This window comes from Amblyraja radiata, chromosome 2 (assembly GCF_010909765.2).
Source record: "Amblyraja radiata isolate CabotCenter1 chromosome 2, sAmbRad1.1.pri, whole genome shotgun sequence".
NCBI lineage: Eukaryota > Metazoa > Chordata > Chondrichthyes > Rajiformes > Rajidae > Amblyraja > Amblyraja radiata.
Genome location: NC_045957.1, coordinates 23,653,445 through 23,673,793, shown reverse-complemented (window position 1 = coordinate 23,673,793; position 20,349 = coordinate 23,653,445). Strand labels below are relative to the sequence as shown.

Sequence of the window (20,349 nt, the reverse complement as noted above, 5' to 3'; positions counted from 1 at the left end):
GCGCTGGAATGCAGCAAATCTACTGCTGCGCAACAGTACCGCCCTTAAATATTTACATTAGACTCCACATGGACTCTGGCAGTGGAGTTTGAAGTCTTTGGACTTGAAAACTCTGCCTATCTCTCTGCAGTAGAATTGCTGCCTCACAGCACCAGAGACCCGGGTTTGATCCTGACTGCGGGTGCTGTCAGGACGGAGTTTGTATGTTCTCCATGTGACCGTGTGGCCATTAGGACTGTAAACTCCTATCTCACCAGGGACTAACTTTACTGTACCATTCTACTGTTTTTTTTACTCCCTTTTTCCTTCCTCCCACGATATGTAATATGTAAAAGAATATGTGATTCTGTTCCATTCTGTTTGTAGTTTGTTTGTTTGTTTTTTGCACAAAGTCCGCGAGCATTGCCACTTTTCATTTCACTGCACATCTCGTATGTGTATGTGACGAATAAACTTGACTTGACTTGACGTGGGTTTCCTCCGGGTGCTCCAATTGTTGGTTAATTGGCTTCTGTGAATTGTCCCTAGTGTGTAGGATGTAACGAGTGTAGTGTCATTGGTCAGTGTGAACTTGGTGGGCTAAAGGGCCTGTTTCCACACTGTATCTCTAAATGAAACTAAACTCTTCACTCCTTATCTTCTTGCCTCTTTTATCTTTTGTCTTTTCATCTCTGTCCTGTGTCCAACCATCTGTCAATCAAAACATCCCTCACCAGTATCCACCTATCACTCGCCAGGCTTTGTCCTACCACCACCTCTCTTCCAGCTTTCTCCCCTCTTCTACAATCAGTCTGAAGAAGGATCCTGAACCAAAATGTCGCTTACCCATGACCTCCAGAGATGCTGTCTGACCTGCTGATTTACTCCAACATTTTGTGTTTTTTTTTGTTAACCTGCATCTACAGTTCTTTGTGTCTCCATTTCTGACTTGTTTGGTTTAGTAACCTTAATTATTTTGAGGTTTGTATTGATTTATTATTGACAAATGTACCGAGATATAGTTCTTCCTGCGAACGAAGGAGATTACAGAGAGTGGTGAACACTTCCCGGTCCATCATGGGTACTCACCTCCCCACCATCGAAGAGATCTACAGGAGTCGCTGCCTCAGAAAGGCAGCCAGCATCATCAGAGACCCACGCCACACTGGCCACACTCTTATGTCGCTGCTACCTTCAGGAAGAAGGTATAGGAGCCTGAAAACTGTGACCAGGTCACAGCCATCAGGCTCTTGAACACTACACAACACTAACCTCAACCATGAACCTACACAGTGCAGAAAGGACTTTGAGCTGTTCTTATTTGTGCTAGTAACATGGTTATTAATGTAATACATTTCTGTTTCTCATATATTAACTGCTGCATGGAAGAATTTCACCGTTGGTTCATATGATGGTTCATAAGCACTCTTGTCTATCTAGCTGAGATGCCAGTTCAGGGTTTGTTACGTGAGCCTGTTTTGAGAAAGTCCGGACCCTCTCTATATTTGTGCTCCCCTCCCTTCTGTACCCTTTCCTCTCCATCCCACCCTCACCCTCTCCCCTTCCCACACTTACCCTCTCTCCCCTTACACTCCTCCCTCCCTATTCATTTATCTTTCCTCTTCCTCCCTTCTCTCTCTCCCCTCTCTTCCCCTCTCTTCCCTTCCAACTCATCCCCTCTCTCCTCTCCAACTCCCTCATCCCGTTGTGTTTAAGAAGGAACTGCAGATGCTGGAAAATCAGTCTGAAGAAGGGTTTCGGCCCGAAACGTTGCCTATTTCCTTCGCTCCATAGATGCTGCTGCGCCCGCTGAGTTTCTCCAGCATTTTTGTGTTCCCTCGTCCCGTTCTCTCCTTTCCCTCCCTCACGTCCCCTCCGTCTATCTCTCACTCCCTCCCTCTTCACTGTCACTCCTCCCCTCCCCCCTTTCTCTCTCTGCTTTCCCTCCTTCCCCTCTCATCCACTCCCTCTCCCTCCCTCCCGTGCTTGAGGCAGGGAACCCCCCTCCCTTCCACGGGACGCCCGGCAAGGAATACCAAGTGAAACCTGCGCTCAGTCAAGGCTGGTCCAGCCCAGCGCGTCAGTGCACAGAGGAGGGCGGGCGTCACTGCTGTAGTTGGGAAAAGGTTGTGCTATAAACCGGCCGGCAGTCGGTGCCTCGACACCTGACCGACTTTTCACGTCTCTGACTCGGGGGAGGTGAGGAAAGGTGGAGGGGGAGAGGAAAGACCTTGGAAAGAAGACTCCCGGACACCAGGACTAGTCCCCCTGTCCCGGCTACTGATTCACCGTCCCAGTGCTGCCCTGGGTTACACCGAGCAAGGGGACTTTGACCTTACAAGCGTGTTGCAAAAGACTTTAGGAGCAATGTCTTTACCCCAGTCGCTGCCGGAATACATCGCACACATCTTCCTGCATCTTGCACTCTGTGTAACTCTTCATCAGCCGGTAAGTGTTTTATGAATAATTGTATAGGAAGGAACCGCAGATGCTGGTTTACACCGAAGTTGGACACAAAGTGCTGGAGTAATTCAGCGGGACAGGCAGCATCTCTGGAGAACACGGATAGGTGATGTTTCGGATTAAGACACATCTTCAATGCACAGTCTTTTACCCAGAGTAGGGGAATCAAGAACTAGATGGTATGTTTAAGATGGGAAAGATTTTATGGGAACCTTGAGGGGCAACGTTTTCACGTGGGTATGTGGAACGAGCTGCCAGATGATGTAGTTGAGACAGGTATAAAACAACATTTAAAAGACATTTGGACAAATACATGGATAGGATAGGTTTAGAGTGATATGGACTAAATGCGGGCAGGTAGGACAATAATGGATGAGGCATCTTGGCTGGCATGGGCAAGTTGGACTGAAGGGCCTGTTTCTGTGCTCTATGGCTCTATGACTATGTCCGAAGAATGGTCCCAGCCCCAAATATCATCTGTCCATTCCCTCCACAGATGCTGCCTGACCTGCTGAGTCCCTCCAGCACCTTTTGTGTTTTTGTCAAACACTCAGTTAAGTCTGGCAACACATGTGAGGAAACAAACACATTTAGGTTCAGCTGCCTGAGAAGGGTCTGTGCCTGAAACATCGCCTATCCATACACTCCAGAGATGCTGCCTGACCCGCTGAGTTACTCCAGCACTTTGTGTCCGTTTTGTTTGTAAACCAGCATCTGCAGTTATTTGTTTAAGAAGGAACTGCAGATGCTGGAAAATCGAAGGTAGACAAAAATGCTGGAGAAACTTAGCGGATGAGGTAGCATCTATGGAGCAAAGGAATAGGCGATGTTTCGAGCCAAAACCCTCTTCAGACTTCTTCTTCAGAAGGGTTTCGGCCCGAAACGTTGCCTATTTCCTTCGCTCCATAGACGCTGCCTCACCCGCTGAGTGTCTCCAGCATTTTTGTCCACCTTCTGCAGTTCTTTGTGTCCAGGTTTAGGTTTATTACTGTCAACTGTACTAAGTTACAGTGAAAAGCTTTATTTTACAGGCTATTCAATCAAAATCAGAGAGTCCTGTACTAAAATACAATCAAGGCAAATTCAAGTACAATTGGTAGAGAAAAGTGTGCAGGATATTCTCAGCTTTATAATATTATTAGAACAACTGGAACTGGTGCTAGATTAACAGGTAGAAAAGAGATTTATGGCACAGCGGTAGAGTTGCTGCCTTACAGCATCAGAGACCCGGGTTCGATCTTGACTCCAGGTGCTGTCTGTACGGAATTTGTACGTTCTCCCCTTGGCAAAATTGTAAATTGTCCCTGGTGTGTGTGTGTAGGATAGTGCTAGTGTGTGGGGATTGCTGGTCGGCACGGGCTCGGTGGGCCGAAGGGCCTGTTACCGCACTGTATGTCTAAATTAAATTAAACTAAAAAGAGCAGGGCAATTGAATCGGATAATAAACAATCCTCTTTTAGGACCAGCACACAAAGAGTTACCAGCAGAGTTAATTTTTCAGGTCGAACAAGGCACAAAACTCCAGCATTTTGTGTTTATCTTCAATGATATTCTTAATTTCAGCAGCAAAAATAGGTCTGAGAACACAGTACTCATAGGTAACATAATGCACAAAGAAACCAACTAAAAACCCCACTATTGCAAATAGCTTGAAGTACTTAGTGCAGTCAAGAGAGCTCGTAGTTCATAGTTTAGTAAAGGGCATGTCCCACTTTCACAACCTAATTCACGACCTCTGCCGAGTTTGCTCTTGACTCTTACTCGCAGCATGGTCGTCACAAGGTCGTAGGAGGTCGTAGGTAGGTCGTTATGCTAGTCGTTGGTACTCGTGGCATCAAGTAGGTCGGGGCATTTTTTCTAGCCTGATGAAAAATGACCACAGGTAAAAAAGGTTGTGAATTAGGTCGTGAAAGTGGGACAGGCCCCTTTGTGTTTGGAGTGTTCACGAGCTCAGTGCAACGTAAAATAAAATAGTATGCAATGTTCTTCATCCATTCACAGAGGAAAATGTCTTGCTTGCTGGACTAAGGGTGTTCAGGGTGGGACCGGCTTGACCAAGTTGCCCTTACTGTTGTAACAGCTGCAGCCTCCTGTCTGGATGTTTGCACTGTTTAAAGTCAGTGGCTCTGCGCTAGAGAGGGATTCAAAACATTATACCGGATGGGACAGCTGTAATGAACATGTAGCCCCACCACCCCCCCTGCCCCAATCATCTTGCCTACCCCTGATATACGTCCTCTGTGTGTTAGATCAATGGGACAGAGGCTAGTAACCGCTCAAACCCTGAAGCTAATACAGGTCCAGGTCCACCACCGATTTCCCGGCACAGTTCCAGAGCCATGCCGGATTATCGGCTTTGCCAGACCAACAGAAGTCATGTTCTCCTTGGGTGGGTGGGGTAGGGAGGGAGGAATGGAGATACCAGCTCGCAAAGTCGGGCTCGGAAGTCGGCTATGGAAGCGGATCCGCCTGCTCTGGCTGGGTTGGAGTTCCGGAGCCCTGGCCGTAGGGGGCAAATTTGACCTGCCGATCGGCGTGGAAGTCCCAGTGAGGTCGGAAGCAGCCGCCTCGCCCGACCTAGGCGCTACATATCAGGGGGACATCCATGGGGGGTTTCCAGTGTGCTCTCAGAATTTTGCCCAGCTTAAAAGAGGTGTCGGACCACCAGTTGCCGGTAAATCGGCTGTGGGCTTGTTTTGAAGTTTAGACCTGTACATTCACCCTATCTATGCCCTCATAATCTTACACACCTCTACGAGATCCAAGGAATAAAGTTCTAGCCTGCCCATCCTCTCCCTATAACTTGGTCCCTCAAATCATGGCAATATCCTTGTAAATCTCTTCTGCACATTTTCCATCTTAACAATGGCACATCTTCCCATTCCATATCATGTAATTATATTGTGCCTCCTACAAATAATAACTAGAAAACTGGATAGAGTGGATGTGGAGAGGATATTTCCACTAGTGGGAGAGTCTCGGACCAGAAGGCACAACCTCTAGATAAAAGGACGTACCTTTAGAAAAAAGCTGAGGAGGAATTTCTTTAGCCAGAGGGTGGTGAATCTGTGGAATTTATTGTCACAGATGGCTGTAGAGGTAAGTTCAATGGGTGTTTTTAAAGCGGAGATTGATAGGTTGTTGATTAGTAAGAGGGGAGGAGTCAGGAGAACGGAGTTGAGAGGAAAAGATAGATCAGCCATGATCTGCAGAAATTTCAGAGAATTGTGGACGCAGCCCAAACAATCACACAAACCAATTGACTCCATATATATTTCATGTTGCCTCGGCAAGTTCTCCAGCATAATCACGGACTAGTCGCACCCTGGCCACTCCCTCGTTCCCTCTCTACCATCTAGAGTGTGAAAACGCACACCTCTAGATTCAGGAGCAGTTTCATCCCAGCTGTTATCAGGCAACTGAACCATCCAACCAACAACTAGAAAATAGTCATAAGCTACTATCTACCTCATTAGAGACCCTTGGACTATTTTTGATCAGACCCTACTGTACTTTATCGTGCACTAAACGTTATTCCCATTATTTCCATTATCATGTATCTGTACACTGTGGATGGCTCGATTGTAATCATGTATTGTCTTTCCGCTGACTGGTTAGCACACAACAAAAGCTTTTCACTGTACCTTGGCACACATGACAATAAACTAAGCTTAAACTCAACTCAAATGGCGGAACAGACTTGATGTGCCGAATGGCCTGATTCAGCTCCAATGTCTTTTAGTCTTAAATAGTGGCTATTGCTGCTCTATTTCCAATGATATTTTGCCATTCCAGGATCCTTTGTGATGTGGCAGATGAAAATCAAAGCATCCACTATTTCAATAGCATCTCAAATAGGTTCAAAACCTTGGCATGCAGATCATCAACACCTTGGAACCTGTCAGATATTGGTCTCACCAACCTCCCTATTTCTTTATTTTCATTAATACCAATGTCCTTCAGTTTCTCATTCTCCCTAGATCCTGGTTTCCTAATTATCACTGGTAGGGCTTTTCAAATTTTTTCCCGTAAAGACAAAAAATTCCCCACTCTCCCCTTTATAAATATTATGAAAAGTACATGTGATTTACGACTTGTTGTGAACCTAAACGGTCTGAGTCTTGAGCAAGAGGTGTATTGTGTTTGGGAGGTTACTGTCAAATGGGAAATACTTTCACGACAACAGCCAAAATACTACAAGTACTCCACATCCGGGGTCACTGGCGTAGCCGCTAGAGCCACTGCCTCACAGCCCGAGTGAAGCAGATTCCCTCCCTGTGCACCGGTTTCCTCCCACACTCCAAAGACGTGCAGGTCAGATTCATTGGCCTCTGTAAATTTCCCCCTAGTGTGCAGTAGAGTAGTAGAAATCCAGGGTGTATTTATTGGGAGATGGGGAGAATAATATAATATATAAGGACAGAGTTTGGATTTTTAAAAGCTATTACACGATATTACATGAGAGAGTGGGTTAACATAGAACCAGTGTGAATGGGTGGTTGATGGTCGGCATGGACTTGGTGGGCCGAAGGGCCTGTTTCCATGCTGCATCTCAAAAACTGATACTATTACTAAGATATAGAGTCATAGGGTCATACTGCGTAGAAACAAGCCCTACTTGCCCACCCCGAACCACATGCCCCATCTACACTAGTCCCACCTGCCTGCATTTGGCCCATATTCCTCTAAACCTGTCCTATCCATGTTCCTGTCTAAATGTTTCTTAAACAATGGGATAGTACCTGCTGCAACTACCTCCTCTGGCAGCTCGTTCCACATACCTACCACCCTTCGTGTAAAAATAAAGTTGTGTTCGGCTTCCTCTTAAAGCCATCCTCCCCCTCACCATAAACCTATGTCCTCTGGTCTTTGAGTCCCCTACTCTCTTTGTATATGGACATATATGGACAGGAATGATTTAGAGGGATAAGGTCCAAATGCAGACATATAGAATGCGCACAGGATGCCAACTGGTCAGCATGGATAAGTCAGGCCGAAGGGCCTGTGTCCGTGTTGAGGGATTAAAGAGGCTTTTATTTTAGTATTTTACCCTCATTTATTAATAATCATTGCTTTCATAGGAAAATAAAATGATTTGCATTTAATTGATGCCTTTAGCAACCTCTGGATTTTGCAAAGTGCAATAATGTGTTGAAACTAATAATACAATGAAGTAATTATGAACATTTCTATGGCCTAGACATTTGTGCCTCTTCTTAAACTGATACCACAGAACCGTACACATCTGCTGAATGGGTCGATAAGATTCTGGTTTTCCGTGATGTCGAGGGGTGCAGAGAAGATTTACGAGGACGTTGGCAGGACTTGAAGGCCTGAGTGTTAGGGAGAGGTTGAGCAGGCTAGGACTTTATTCCTTGGAACGCTGGGGGATGAGGGGTGATCATGGTGAGATGAGAGGTGCGTTTTTTGCCCAGAGTAGGGGCATCGAGAACCAGACGACATAGGTTTAAGGTGAGGGTGGGGAAAGATTTAATAGGAACATGATGGGCAACTTTTTTACACAGAGGGTGGTGGGTAAAGGGAACAAGCTGCCGGAGGAGGGAGTTGGGGCGGGTACTATCATAACGTCTAATAATCGTTTAGACAGGTATGTGGATAGAATAAGTTTAAAGGGATATGGGCTAAACACAGTCAGGTGGGACTAGTGTACATGGGGCATGATGGTCAGCTTGGGCAATTTAGGCTAAAGAGCCTGTTTCCACACTGTATGACTCTTTGACTATATCTTCCAAGTGTGAGGTTTCGACCCATAACTGGTCTCGCCCTGTTATGTAAAGTGGCGAAATGTGGACATACAATTGAGACAACACATGTGTAATGTGCAATGGCACGATGGTGGCCAATATTCAGCAAACACTCTCTTCAGTTTCAATGCATTTGACTTAGGAATGCTTTAATCAACATTTGCAATCAATGACAGCAGTGTTAGTCAATTTGACACTTAATTTCCAGTGAAGACATACTGCACTTTATTGAACATACTGTAAGGGAAGTCACAGAACAATGGGCGGCACAGTGGCGGAGCTGTTAGAGCCACTGCCTCACAGTGTCAACAATCCAAATTGCTATCAGTCTATGGAGCCAAATGACAATTCACTTTACTTTAGAGATACTGTGTGGAAACAGGCCATTCGGCCCACTGAGTCAGCCATCAATTGTTCTATCCTACATTGTAGGAACAATTTGCTTTTTTTTTTAACCAAAGCCAATTAATCTACAATTCTGTCTGCCTTTGGAATGTGGGAGGAAACTTTGAAAACCCACGCAGGTCACAGGGAGAACGTACAAACTCCACACAGTTAGCACCTGTAGTCAGCATTGAACCCGGGTCTCTGGCGCTGTAAGGCCGCAGCACGCTGGGGCAGCGGTAGAGTTGCGGCATTACAGCGAATGCAGCGCCGGAGACCCGGGTTTGATCCCGACTACAGGTGCTGTCTGTACGGAGTTTGTACGTTCTCCCCATGACCTGCGCTAGTTTTCTCCGAGATTTTCGGTTTCCTCCCACTCTCCAAAGACGTACAGGTTTATAGGTTAATTGGCTTGGTAAATGTAAAAATTGTCCCTAGTGGGTATAGGGTAGTGTTAATGTGCGGGGATCGCTGGTCGGCACAGACCCGGTGGGCCGAAAGGATCTCTAAATTAAAACACCTCTACTGCTGCGCCATTGTGCTACCCCTACTTCTACCTGGAATTAATGGGTAAGAATAGAAGCTGAAGTTCAAAGGGAACTGTTTGGATGTAAAGGTTGACCTGGGTACGGAACAAATGGGATTAGGCACATGGTCTCAAGGTAAGGGCCCAGGCATTTAGGGCAGCACAGTGGCACAGCTGGTAGAGTTGCTGCCTCACAGCGCCAGAGACCCGGGTCGATCCTGACCTCAGACGTGCTGTCTGTGCGGAGTTTGCATGCTCTTCCTGTGACACGTAGGTTTCTTCCGAGTGCTCCAGTTTCCTCCCACATCTGAAAGGCGTGCGGGTTTGTAGGCTAATTGGCCCTCTGTAAATTGTCCTTTGTGTGTAGAGAGTGGATGAGAAAATAACATAAAACTAGTGGACTTGTTTCCATGCGGTATGTCGAAACTAAACTAAAGGCCAGATAATGATGGAAGGGGTGTGAATTGTGAAGCCAGAGGAAGGAGTAGAGGTAGAAGACAACATTGGGGAGGGGGGAGGGGAGAAATGTCCACCAAGATACAGTGAAAAACTTTTTGCTCCTAAACAGTCAAATTATACCCGACACAAAATCTAGTGCAAAGAAAAAATACTAGTATTTCAGCCGATACAGGCCCTTCGGCCCAACATGTACATGCTGACCGAGATGACCGTCATCCGCTAAGGTCTGCAATTCTGAAGGAACAGCACCTCACGTACCCAATGGTATGTACATTGAACTCTCTAGTTTTATGTAAGGTCCCCATACCCTTCCTTTTCTCCACCTAATGCCCACTTTACCCCCCACCCCACCCTGCTACATTCCTCCCTCTGGCATCACAAGCTGCAACTCTTCAAACCTGTCTCACCCCTTCTGTTCTTGTCTCTGACCTTTGTTCAAACTATTTGCCTATCAAACCACCACCACCCCCCCCTCCCCCTCACCTATGTCCACCTGTCACCTGCCATGCTTTTATCTAGCCTCACCCCTTTCTTCTCCCCCCCACTCCCACCCATTACAATCAGCCTACAGAAGGGACCCGACTTGAAACGTCACCTATCCTTGTTCTCCAGAGATGCTGCCTGACCCGCTGAGCTACTCCAACACTTTGTGTCCTTTCGAGCTATTCCCTATATGCTCACGTTTGGCTCGCATCCCTCTAAACCATGCCTATTCATGTTCCCGCCCGATCGACATTGTACAAGATAGACAGATCAGTGGGCAATGCTCTTCCATGGAAAAAGCAGAGCTCGAGGATTCCAAACGAGGCTTTTAAGATCATGAAAGTAGTATTCTAAGCGAATTTCATTCCTTATGTGGCAATCCCAAGTAGGTGCCATGCACATAAGATCATCATTGAGAAATGTGTTAGGGAACTCTGCTGACGTTTACTCTCCCAGAGAGTAGTGAGGGTGCGGTGTAATCTGGGGCAAACGGAGACTGTCGTGTTCAGGAGTCAAGAGTGTTTTATTGTCATATGTCCCAAAACGGAACAATAAAATTCTTACTTGCAGCAGCACGCCAGAATGTGTAAACACAGTGCTCTGTAAACAATGTGGGATCCTAACAATGTATCGGCCTTTGTTTTACGAGGCAGAGGAAGACAGTCCATCCCAGCCCAGGAAGATGCTGAGTGAAGGGAAAGGCATGGTTGGCGGATGTTGCAGGCATTTGCCTAATTCTGTCCCGATCCCATGGGATCCTGCATCACACCCAGCAATGGGTCGCCCAAACATTTGCACTACCCGCTGATTCTGGGCGGCACAGTGGCGCAGTGGTAGAGTTGCTGCCTTACAGCGCCAAAGACATGGGTTTGATCCTGACTGTGGGTGATGTCTGGGCGGAATTTGTACCTTCTCCCTGTGACAACGTGAGTTTTCTCCTGGTGTTCTGGTTTCCTCCCACACACCAAACACATGCGGGTTTGTAGGTTAATTGGCTCCTGTAAATTGTCCCTAGTGTGTAGGATAGTGCGAATATGCGGGGTGATTGCTGGTCGGCGCGGACTCGGTGGGCCCAGGGCCTGTTTCCGCGCTGTCTCTCTAAAGTCTAAAGTCTAGCCGCAACTTCTCCATACCCCTGCAAATGCCTCTCAAGATCTTTCAACTTTTCCTTTTAAAATTTGTATTTTAAAATTAGTATAGCACTTTAGAAGCAGTGTGTTCCAAGTCTCAACAGCTGCCCGAGTATGTATGGAAAAATAGCTCTCCTTATCTTCCGTCAGTTATTTTAAGTTTCATGCTTTTCCACACTGCTAGCAGTGAAGGTAAAGCAGTTTAACCAAGTGTCTGTTACATGTACCAGCACCCCCTCTCACCACACGCACACGCACACGGCCTGGTGCACTGTTGCAGTTTGATATATCTTTCCCTCCCTCCCTCCCTCCCTCCCTCCCTCCCTCCCCCCTCCCTCCCCCTCCATCCCTCTCCATCCCTCTCCATCCCTCCCTCTCCCTCCCTCCCCCTTTCCCTCCCTCCCTCTCCCTCCCCTCCCTCCCTCCCTCCCTCTCCCTTCCTCCCTCCCTCCCTCCCTCTCCCTTCCTCCCTCCCTCCCTCTCCCTCCCTCCCTCTCTCTCTCTCTCTCTCCCTCCCTGGCTTTTTTTCCTCTCTCTCTCTCTGTGTCTTTGTTTTTCTTTCTGTTTCCATCTCTTTTTTCTGTATCTTTCACTCTCTTATTTTTTTTCTATCTCTGTCTCTCTGCATCTCCCTTTCTCGCGGCAGTTCCTTCCTACACTTTACATCTAACGCCTTTCACTTTAAGAGAGAGTGGCACAGTTGCTGTCTTACAGGTTTGATCCTGACCACGGGTGCTGACTGTATGGAGTTTGCAGATCTTTCCCCATGACCTGTGATGTCTTTTTCCAGGTGCTCCGGCTTCCTCCCACATTATAAGACATGTGGGTTTATAGGCTAATTGGCTCGATAAAATTGTAAATTGTCCTTATTATGTGTAGGATAGTGTTAGTGTACAGGGATTGCTGGTCGGCGCGAACTCGGTGATCCAAAGGGCCTGTTTCCGTGCGGTATCTCTAAACTAAGCTAAATCCATGAAGAAAACGCTGTAATCGTTCACCTTATCAATGCTCCTCATCTATATATTACTAAAAGTCTGATCTTGACCACTTCCTGATTTTAGAAAAAACGCTGCCACGTACGGCTGTGATTTTTGGCCATCTTACTCAGAGTCCCCCTCCGCTGCGCAGGACAAGTGAGTTTTTCCCATCGATGAAAAATAAAAGAGTTATTGGTATTTAAAAAATGTTGAGATTCTCTCTCCTGAAGGCCACGCCCCTTCCGGAGGGACTATAAAACCCGGAAGTGTTGAGTGCCTCAGTCAGTCTCTGCAAGATGGGGGGTGAGAGGGTCACGTCTCTCAGTCTGAGCTGTGAATAACACTGAACACATGTCTACTAAACTGTGAGTGGTTTTACTGACCTATCTGTGCCCTTAATGTGGTTTGAAAATATAGTTTGGAAATGCTAAAGCTGTGTTGCCTTTGGTTTGGAAATGCTAAAGCTGTGTTGCCTTTGGTTTGGAAATGCTAAAGCTGTGTTGCCTAATTAAAGTTGCCTTGCCTAATTAAAGTTGCCTTGCCTAATTAAAGTTGTCTTGCCTAATTAAAGTTGCCTTGCCTAATTAAAGTTGCCTTGCCTTCTATATAATTAAAAGTCTAATCTTGACCACTTCCTGTTTGCGCTTTATATCGATTTAAAAAAGAATGCTACCACGTACGACTGTGATTTTTGGCCATCTTACTCAGTCCTCCTCCGCTCATCAGGTGCCGAGGACTTTTCCTATAGATGAAAAATAAAAGAGGTATTAGTGTTTAAAAAATGTTGAGATTCTCTCTCCTGACAATCACACCATGAAGGCCACGTCCCTTCTGGTGGAGAGGGGGAGGGACTATAAAATCCAGAAGTGTGGGCGTGGCTCAGTCTCTGCAAGATGGAGGAGGGAGAGGTCACGACTCGCTGTCTATAGTGGCCTTGCACCCTGCTTGAAATGGTATGAAACTGCACTTGAATTTGGTGGCCTTGCACCCTGCTTGAAGTGGTAAGAAACGGCACTTGAATTTGGTGGCCTTGCACCCTGCTTGAAATGGAATTTCAAGGAATAGCCGTGAGTCAACTGCCAGCCCACCAGCCGTGAGGGAGTGAGTGAGCTGCCAGCACAACAGGCTTGAGTGACTGAGCTGCCAGCCCAAGAATCCATTCGGCGCACAATGTCCATACTAGCCCTCTGGAAACCAGTCCCTTCAGCCCACAACACCCATACTAGCGCTCCAGAAAGCCACCCCCCCTCCCCACCCACTGGCCACCAATATTGGAATTAGTGGCGAGGTGGTATATTGCGTTGGGGGAACAGACCTCCTGTGTGATGCTGGGACCCAACGGGTCCCACTTAGTCTAGTAGTTTTATATAGTTCCATAAGCTTCCTACCTTATGGGAAAAAGCCTCAACCTATTTTATAACTCGAGCCACCAGTACCAGCCTTCTGAATCATTTCTACACCCTTCCAGCTTAATGACATCCTTCATTTACTTGGGTGACCAGACACACAGAGTCTCTTGCCCAGAGTCTCTTGCGATGGAGAACCAGAGGACATAGGTTTAAGGTGCTGGAGGGAAAGATTTAATAAGAACCTGATGGGTAACTTTTGGGCAGGTAGGACAGGTTTAGAGGGATACTAGACTAAGTGGGACCCGTTGGGTCCCATGTTCACAATGGAGGGCTGGTCCCCCAATGCAATATTCCACCTCTCCACCAATTCCAATATTGGTGGCCAGTGGGGGATGGAGGGGGTGGAGCGTTAGTATGGGTGTTGTGGGCCGAAGGGACTGGTTTCCAGTGGGCTAATATGGACATTGTGGGAAGAATGGATTCATGCGCTGGCAGTTCAGTCACTCAGGCCTGATGGGCTGGCAGCTCAGTTACTCTGGGCTGGTGGGCTAGCAGATCAGTCACTCAGGGCTGGTGGGCTGGCAGTTCACTCATGGCTATTCCTTGGAATTCCATTTCAAGTAGAGTGCAGGCCACCAAACTTAGTTTCATAGCATTTCAGGCAGAGTGCAGGCTACCAAGCTCAGTTTCATTGCATTTCAGGCAGAGTACAGGCCACCAAACTCCGTTTCATAGCATTTCAGGCAGAGTGCAAGCCACCAAACTCAGTTTCATAGCATTTCAGGCAGAGTGCAGGCTACCAAACTCAATTTCATAGTATTTCAAGCAGAGTGCAGGCCACCAAATTGCCAAACCACTCATTGCATTGTCATTAAGGGCTAACAAATTATTCATTGCAAGTACATTACTGCAGACTCACAGTTCAGTTGATGCCCAGCTTAGAATCACAGTTGTGAACTCTCCCTCGCGATCTCCAGAGTGACTGACTCACGTCCAGGCATCCGGGTTTTTATAGTTCCCCGCCCCCCCCCCCCGGAAGGGGCGTTCCTCTCGCCTGTTAATCGTGGTGATTAACAGGCGAGAGGATAAAATCAGCTGATCTCAAGATTTGTTAAACACTCATAACTTTTTTATTTTTCATCGATCGGAAAAATCCTCGGGGCTGCCTCAGCGGAGGAGGAATGTGAAGAAGATGGCCAAAAATCATAGCGATATATGGTAGCATTTTTCCTAAAATCAATATACAGCGCAGACAGGAAGTGGTCAAGATGAGACTTGTAGTTATATAGATGAGCCAAACACAGGCAGGTGGGACTAGTGTAGGTGGGACTAGTGTAGGTGGGACTAGTGTAGGTGGGACCAGTGCGGGTGGGACCAGTGCGGGTGGGACTAGTGTAGGTGGGACTCGTGTAGGTGGGACTCGTGTAGGTGGGACATTCACTGTAACTTAATTGCCCCCCCGTTTTGTGCTGACTCTTTGCATAATTGAGTGTGCAAAACAAAGAATATCATTGTACCAGTTGTAACACGACTTTGCAACTCTTGCACTCAGTACCCCTGACCGAGGAAAGGGTGCCACCCTGTCTACCTGCTTTGCCAATATCACCTTCCTGTCTACCTGCGTTGCCAATATCACCTTCCTGTCTACCTGCGTTGCCAACATCAAAGAACAATGTACTTGTACTCTTCAGTCTCGCTGTTCAACAAACCCTCCCCAGGGGACATGGTCAGAACCTTTTACCCGGCATGGAAATGTCAAATTTTACTTCGGAATCACGTGAGTGACTACGTGAAGAACCCGTCCAGCACGCATGCGCGACATGAGCGTTCACGCAGTGCAACAGCGATGAACGGGAGTACAGGCGCTCCCGCTACAAGCTTAAAAAGTGAGGACCGTCAGGTAAGTATTTACTCTGAGGTCGTAATTACAAAACTTTGTTCTGGTTTGTGCACTCCAGATCAAGAAAAGCTGGAAAATGAGCAAAGCAAGACAGGGAAAAAAGACCGCCCCCCGTTCGACTCCAACAGAACAGGAGCGTTCCATCAGTGGGGGGGCGAGAGGCGTCACCTGGACCACACAGGCTGCGGTCCACAATCATTGATACCGAGCCGAGCCCAGTACCGCTAGCGCAGCCTGACCAACAGCAGCGGACTGGAGGCAAATCAAAAATAAAAACAGACCGGCCGGTAAATCTCTGATAACTCACACGAGGAAGACTCGCCGCCTGAGAGCGGCAGAGGTAGCCGCCTGAGCCTCATGGAAAGGCTCATGGAGCAAATGCTCCAGCAACACTTGCTTCGGGAGCTGGAGCAGTCTCGCCAAGGGAGTACAGGCACTCCCACACCAGTGCCTTACAATGCACTGGCCATCGCTTCCCCCTCAGCCGAGGGCAGCGTTGGCGACCAGGACTGGTCAGGAACAGGGGTCACTGGCCAAAGATGTCGGGAGTACGCACGGGGTACAGGACCAGGAAGAGCTGCTGGGTGTGGTGAATAGCTACGTGGCTACACCACGAGCAGGGTGGCTGTTGCAGCCAAAACAGGCGGCCAGCATTGACTACCTGTCCTTCAAACCCCTACAAGAACAGGGAGTCAATGAGGCGTTGGAACTCTACTCGCCTCCGGAGAACTGCATTTCGCTCAATGTACCGGCCATTAACAGCCATATCTGGGGGTACGTTGGGCAGAGTATCCGAAACCAGGAACTAAAATTGCAGCGCATCCTCAAGCTTCTGACATCAGCCATAACATCCTATGATCATTCCGTGGATGGGGTGGACATGACCACCAACCAGCAAGACACCCTGGCTCTGCTGTGTAACACCCAATATGAAATAAACAACCTCCACAAGGAGATAATAAGACCTGCCCTCCATCCCAAATTTGCAGGACTGTGGAAAACACCAGCCTCAGAGCCACATATCCTGCTATTTGGTAAGGACTTGTCTAAACAAGTAAAAGACCTAGAGGAAGAGTCCAAAGCATTCGGCCTCATGTGGGCAGGCCCCGGAACGAGCAGACCCACACAACCCAGACGGCAGTACCCCACCGCGTCCACCAGTCGACGTCAACCTCATGGGACTGGTGAAAGCTCGGGGTCTGCATACCATCCCCGAAAGCCTTTTTTAGGCCAGGGCCCAGAGCGGACCCCATGGAAAATGCGCCACCCCCACCCAGCAGTACATCCAGCAGTACAACGACAGATGAAGAAACAGAAGAAACACCCATCATTATGGAGGTAGGTGGGTCTGGTTCCTACCAGCATATAAAAAGTGGGGGAACTGTACTAACAGGGGGGAGATTACACCTGTTCATGGAAGCATGGAGGACTTTCACGAATGATAGTTATATACTTAACAGTATCTGTGGATACAAAATAGAATTATTTCAAGAAAATATGCCACCAGTTCAGCATGCACCCCAAAGGGTCTTATCCCTCTCAGTCAAAGAAAAACTAGAGGGTCAAGCAGAACTGGTGAGGTTACTTACAAAGGTTATCATTGAGAAGTCCAAACATGAACCTTTGGAATTTGTCTCAAATATATTTACCAAACACAAAAAAGATGGTGGATGTCGCATCATCATTGACTTAACCTCACTAAATACCTTTGTTAAGTATATACATTTCAAAATGGAAACATTTGTAACTGCCAAACAACTGATTTCCAATGGATACTTTATGGCAAGCATCGATTTAAAAGATGCCTACTATTCAGTACCCATTCAAAAGGATCATCGCAGATACCTGAAATTTACCTGGATGGGGCAAATATGGCAGTTTAAAGCGTTGCGTTGCCTAATGGTTAACAGCAGCCCCAAGACTATTTACCAAGATATTAAAACCAGCCTTGGCAATATTAAGAAAACAGAGACATATTGTTATGGCATATCTTGATGATATCTTAATAGTAGGCAAAACCATGGAACTGGCTAAATCAGCTGTATTAGCTACCAAACAATTGTTTGAAACCCTGGGATTTGTCTTACATCCAGATACATCTAAGTTGACGCCATCCACAACTATGGACTATCTGGGATTCACAATTAACTCAGTCCACATGTCTGTAACATTGCCAAAAGATAAAGCAGCAGAATTGGCACACACGTGTAACAATTTAATGGTTAGCGATCGACCAACCATCTGACAAGTGGCAAGAGTAATTGGCAAAATAGTAGCAGCATTTCCAGCTACACAATTTGGACCTCTGCACTATCAAAACCTACAAAGAGCAAAAGTGCAGGCGTTAAAACGACATGCAGGTCACTTTGACCGAACCATGAAATTACCCATTGAAGCTATATCAGAGTTACAATGGTGGATAGAGAACATTTGGCATAGTTCCAGCCCTATCATCATCAATAACCCAACGTTAACTATACAAACAGATGCCAGTGCTCAAGGCTGGGGAGCAATTAATACCATATCCAGCACAGGTGGTAGATGGACTAACCTAGAATCATCTTTACTTCAGACACTGGGCATAAATTATTTGGAAATGTTGGGTGCGTTTTATGGTTTAAAAGCATATTCTATGAATATGCACCACTCGCATGTTCGTTTACAGATTGATAATACCACGGTGGTGGCCTATATTAACCATATGGGCGGAATAAAATCGATATCATGTGACAATTTGGTCAACATAATCTGGCAATGGTTTGTCGATAGACATATTTGGCTATCAGCAACTTACCTACCAGGTAAGCTAAATACAGTGGCAGACACCAGGTTACGCAAATTCAATGATAACACCGAATGGATGTTAAATCCTAAAGCATTTGCTAAAATTACAAAGCAATATGGCACACCAGATATCGATCTCTTTGCATCCAGACTAAATCACCAGGTACCAATGTATGTCGCTTGGGAACCAGACCCTGAGGCAGCAGCGATAGATGCATTCGCGCTGGACTGGGGGAACTATTTATTTTATGCCTTTCCCCCCTTCTGCCTCATCAGTCGGGTACTACGCAAAATACAGATGGACTCTGCTTCAGGTATTTTGATAGTACCCGACTGGCCTACACAGCCATGGTTCCCAGTGGTCCTCGACATGGTCATCGAAACCCCAATGACCATTCCCAGTAGCCCAGACCTATTGACTCACCCGGTGTCAGGCATAAGTCATCCATGCCATGACAGGATTAACCTACTGGGTTGCAGATTCTGAAAAGACCACTGCTAGGCCTGGGATTATCTAACAGGACCATCAACACGATGACAGCGTCCCACCATATGTCCACCAGGAAACAATACCTATCGAGCATAAGGAAGTGGGAAAGATACTGCTCGAAAACTGGGACAACATACTCATCTACAACCGTAACCAATGTACTAGAGTTCCTGGCCGGCCTTCACCATAATGAAGGACTGAGCTACAGCGCCATCAACACCGCCAGAAGTGCTCTGTCAGCCTACTTAAATCAGGCACCAGGGCAACAGGCCATAGGGTCTCACCCGCTGGTGATCAAACTAATGAGAGGGATATTCAACTCCAACCCCCCTAGACCTAGGTACACCCAAATCTGGGATGTCAGTGTGGTCCTGACATACCTAAGGGGATGGTCACCAGCCAGGTCTCTCACCCTGGAACAGCTAACCCTGAAAACGGTCATGCTGATGGCACTAGTCTCAGCACAAAGAGTCCAGTCCCTCCACTTACTGTGACTGGACAACATGGTTATAACACCAGACCGTATCACATTCACTATTCAGGAGCTGGTAAAGCAGAGCAGGCCAGGAACTTCAGGCCTAGTTATGGATTTCCGGGCATACCCACCTGACCCACGGTTATGTGTCATGACTCATTTACTCATTTACATCAACACAACAAGAGATTCCCGAGGGAGAGAAAAAGCCCTATGGGTCAGCCACAAGAAACCTCATGGTCGGGTGTCGAGCCAAACCATCTCAAGATGGCTCAAGCAGGTACTGGGAGCTGCTGGAGTAGATACTGACGTATATACATCTCACTCCACCAGGGCAGCATCCACATCGGCGGCTAAAAGGATGGACGTGCCATTGGACCACATCCTGGCTACAGCGGGGTGGTCCATGGAGAAAACATTCCAAACGTTCTACAATAAGCCGCTAGCAGAACCTGTTTTATTTGCAGAAAGAGTTTTAGAATCTGCAAATATATAATTTAAGCCCGGGGGAGCATTATTTTCTTTTTGTTATTGTTTAATAAATACCATTATTGTTTTACAAACAGATTCATGGTTGATTACGATAACATACTTCCTCCCTTGAATGACTTCGGCAGCGAGTGAAGTATGAACTGTTACACGGTTTGAAATCACAGAGCTTTAAAATCTTCACGTGGTCACTCACGTGACTCCGAAGTAAAATAGTAAGATTAAACGAGAACTTACCAGTTTGAAGTTTGATCTGTATTTTATGAGGAGCTACGATGAGGGATTACGTGCCCTCCGCTCCCACCCTCAATTATAGAGATCAACTGATATCTTAGTTCTCCTTTTCTTTACTATGTTTATTTCAATTATTGTGTTTCCTGTGATTCCACACCGCTGCTTTGAAGTATGTCGCGCATGCGCGGTGGACGGGTTCTTCACGTAATCCCTCATCGTAATTCCTCATAAAATACAGATCAAACTTCAAACTGGTAAGTTCTCGTTTAATCTTACTAGTCTAAATGGCATCGCTGTAGGGTCAGAGGGCAAACGTTTAAAGTTGTGTGGGGCAAATTTTAAATGCAGTGAGTGGTGGCTGCCTGGACATCGCTACCAGGGATGGTGGTGAAGGCAGATAAAGACAATGGAGTTTGAGAGGCATTTTAGATGGGCATGTGGATATGTAGGGAATGGAGGGAT

General features: G+C 46.8%; 1 protein-coding gene across 1 annotated transcript in view; it reads left to right on the top strand.

The window, feature by feature from the left end:
* The first annotated feature begins 2,094 nt into the window (after positions 1-2,094).
* Positions 2,095-20,349, top strand: part of LOC116987304 (vasoactive intestinal polypeptide receptor 1-like) — a 48,977-nt gene continuing 30,722 nt past the window's right edge. The window contains exon 1 of the mRNA XM_033043227.1: positions 2,095-2,427. Within this exon, the coding sequence (XP_032899118.1) occupies positions 2,347-2,427 (81 nt within the window). The 5' untranslated portion in view covers positions 2,095-2,346. The remainder of the gene's footprint in view (positions 2,428-20,349) is intronic.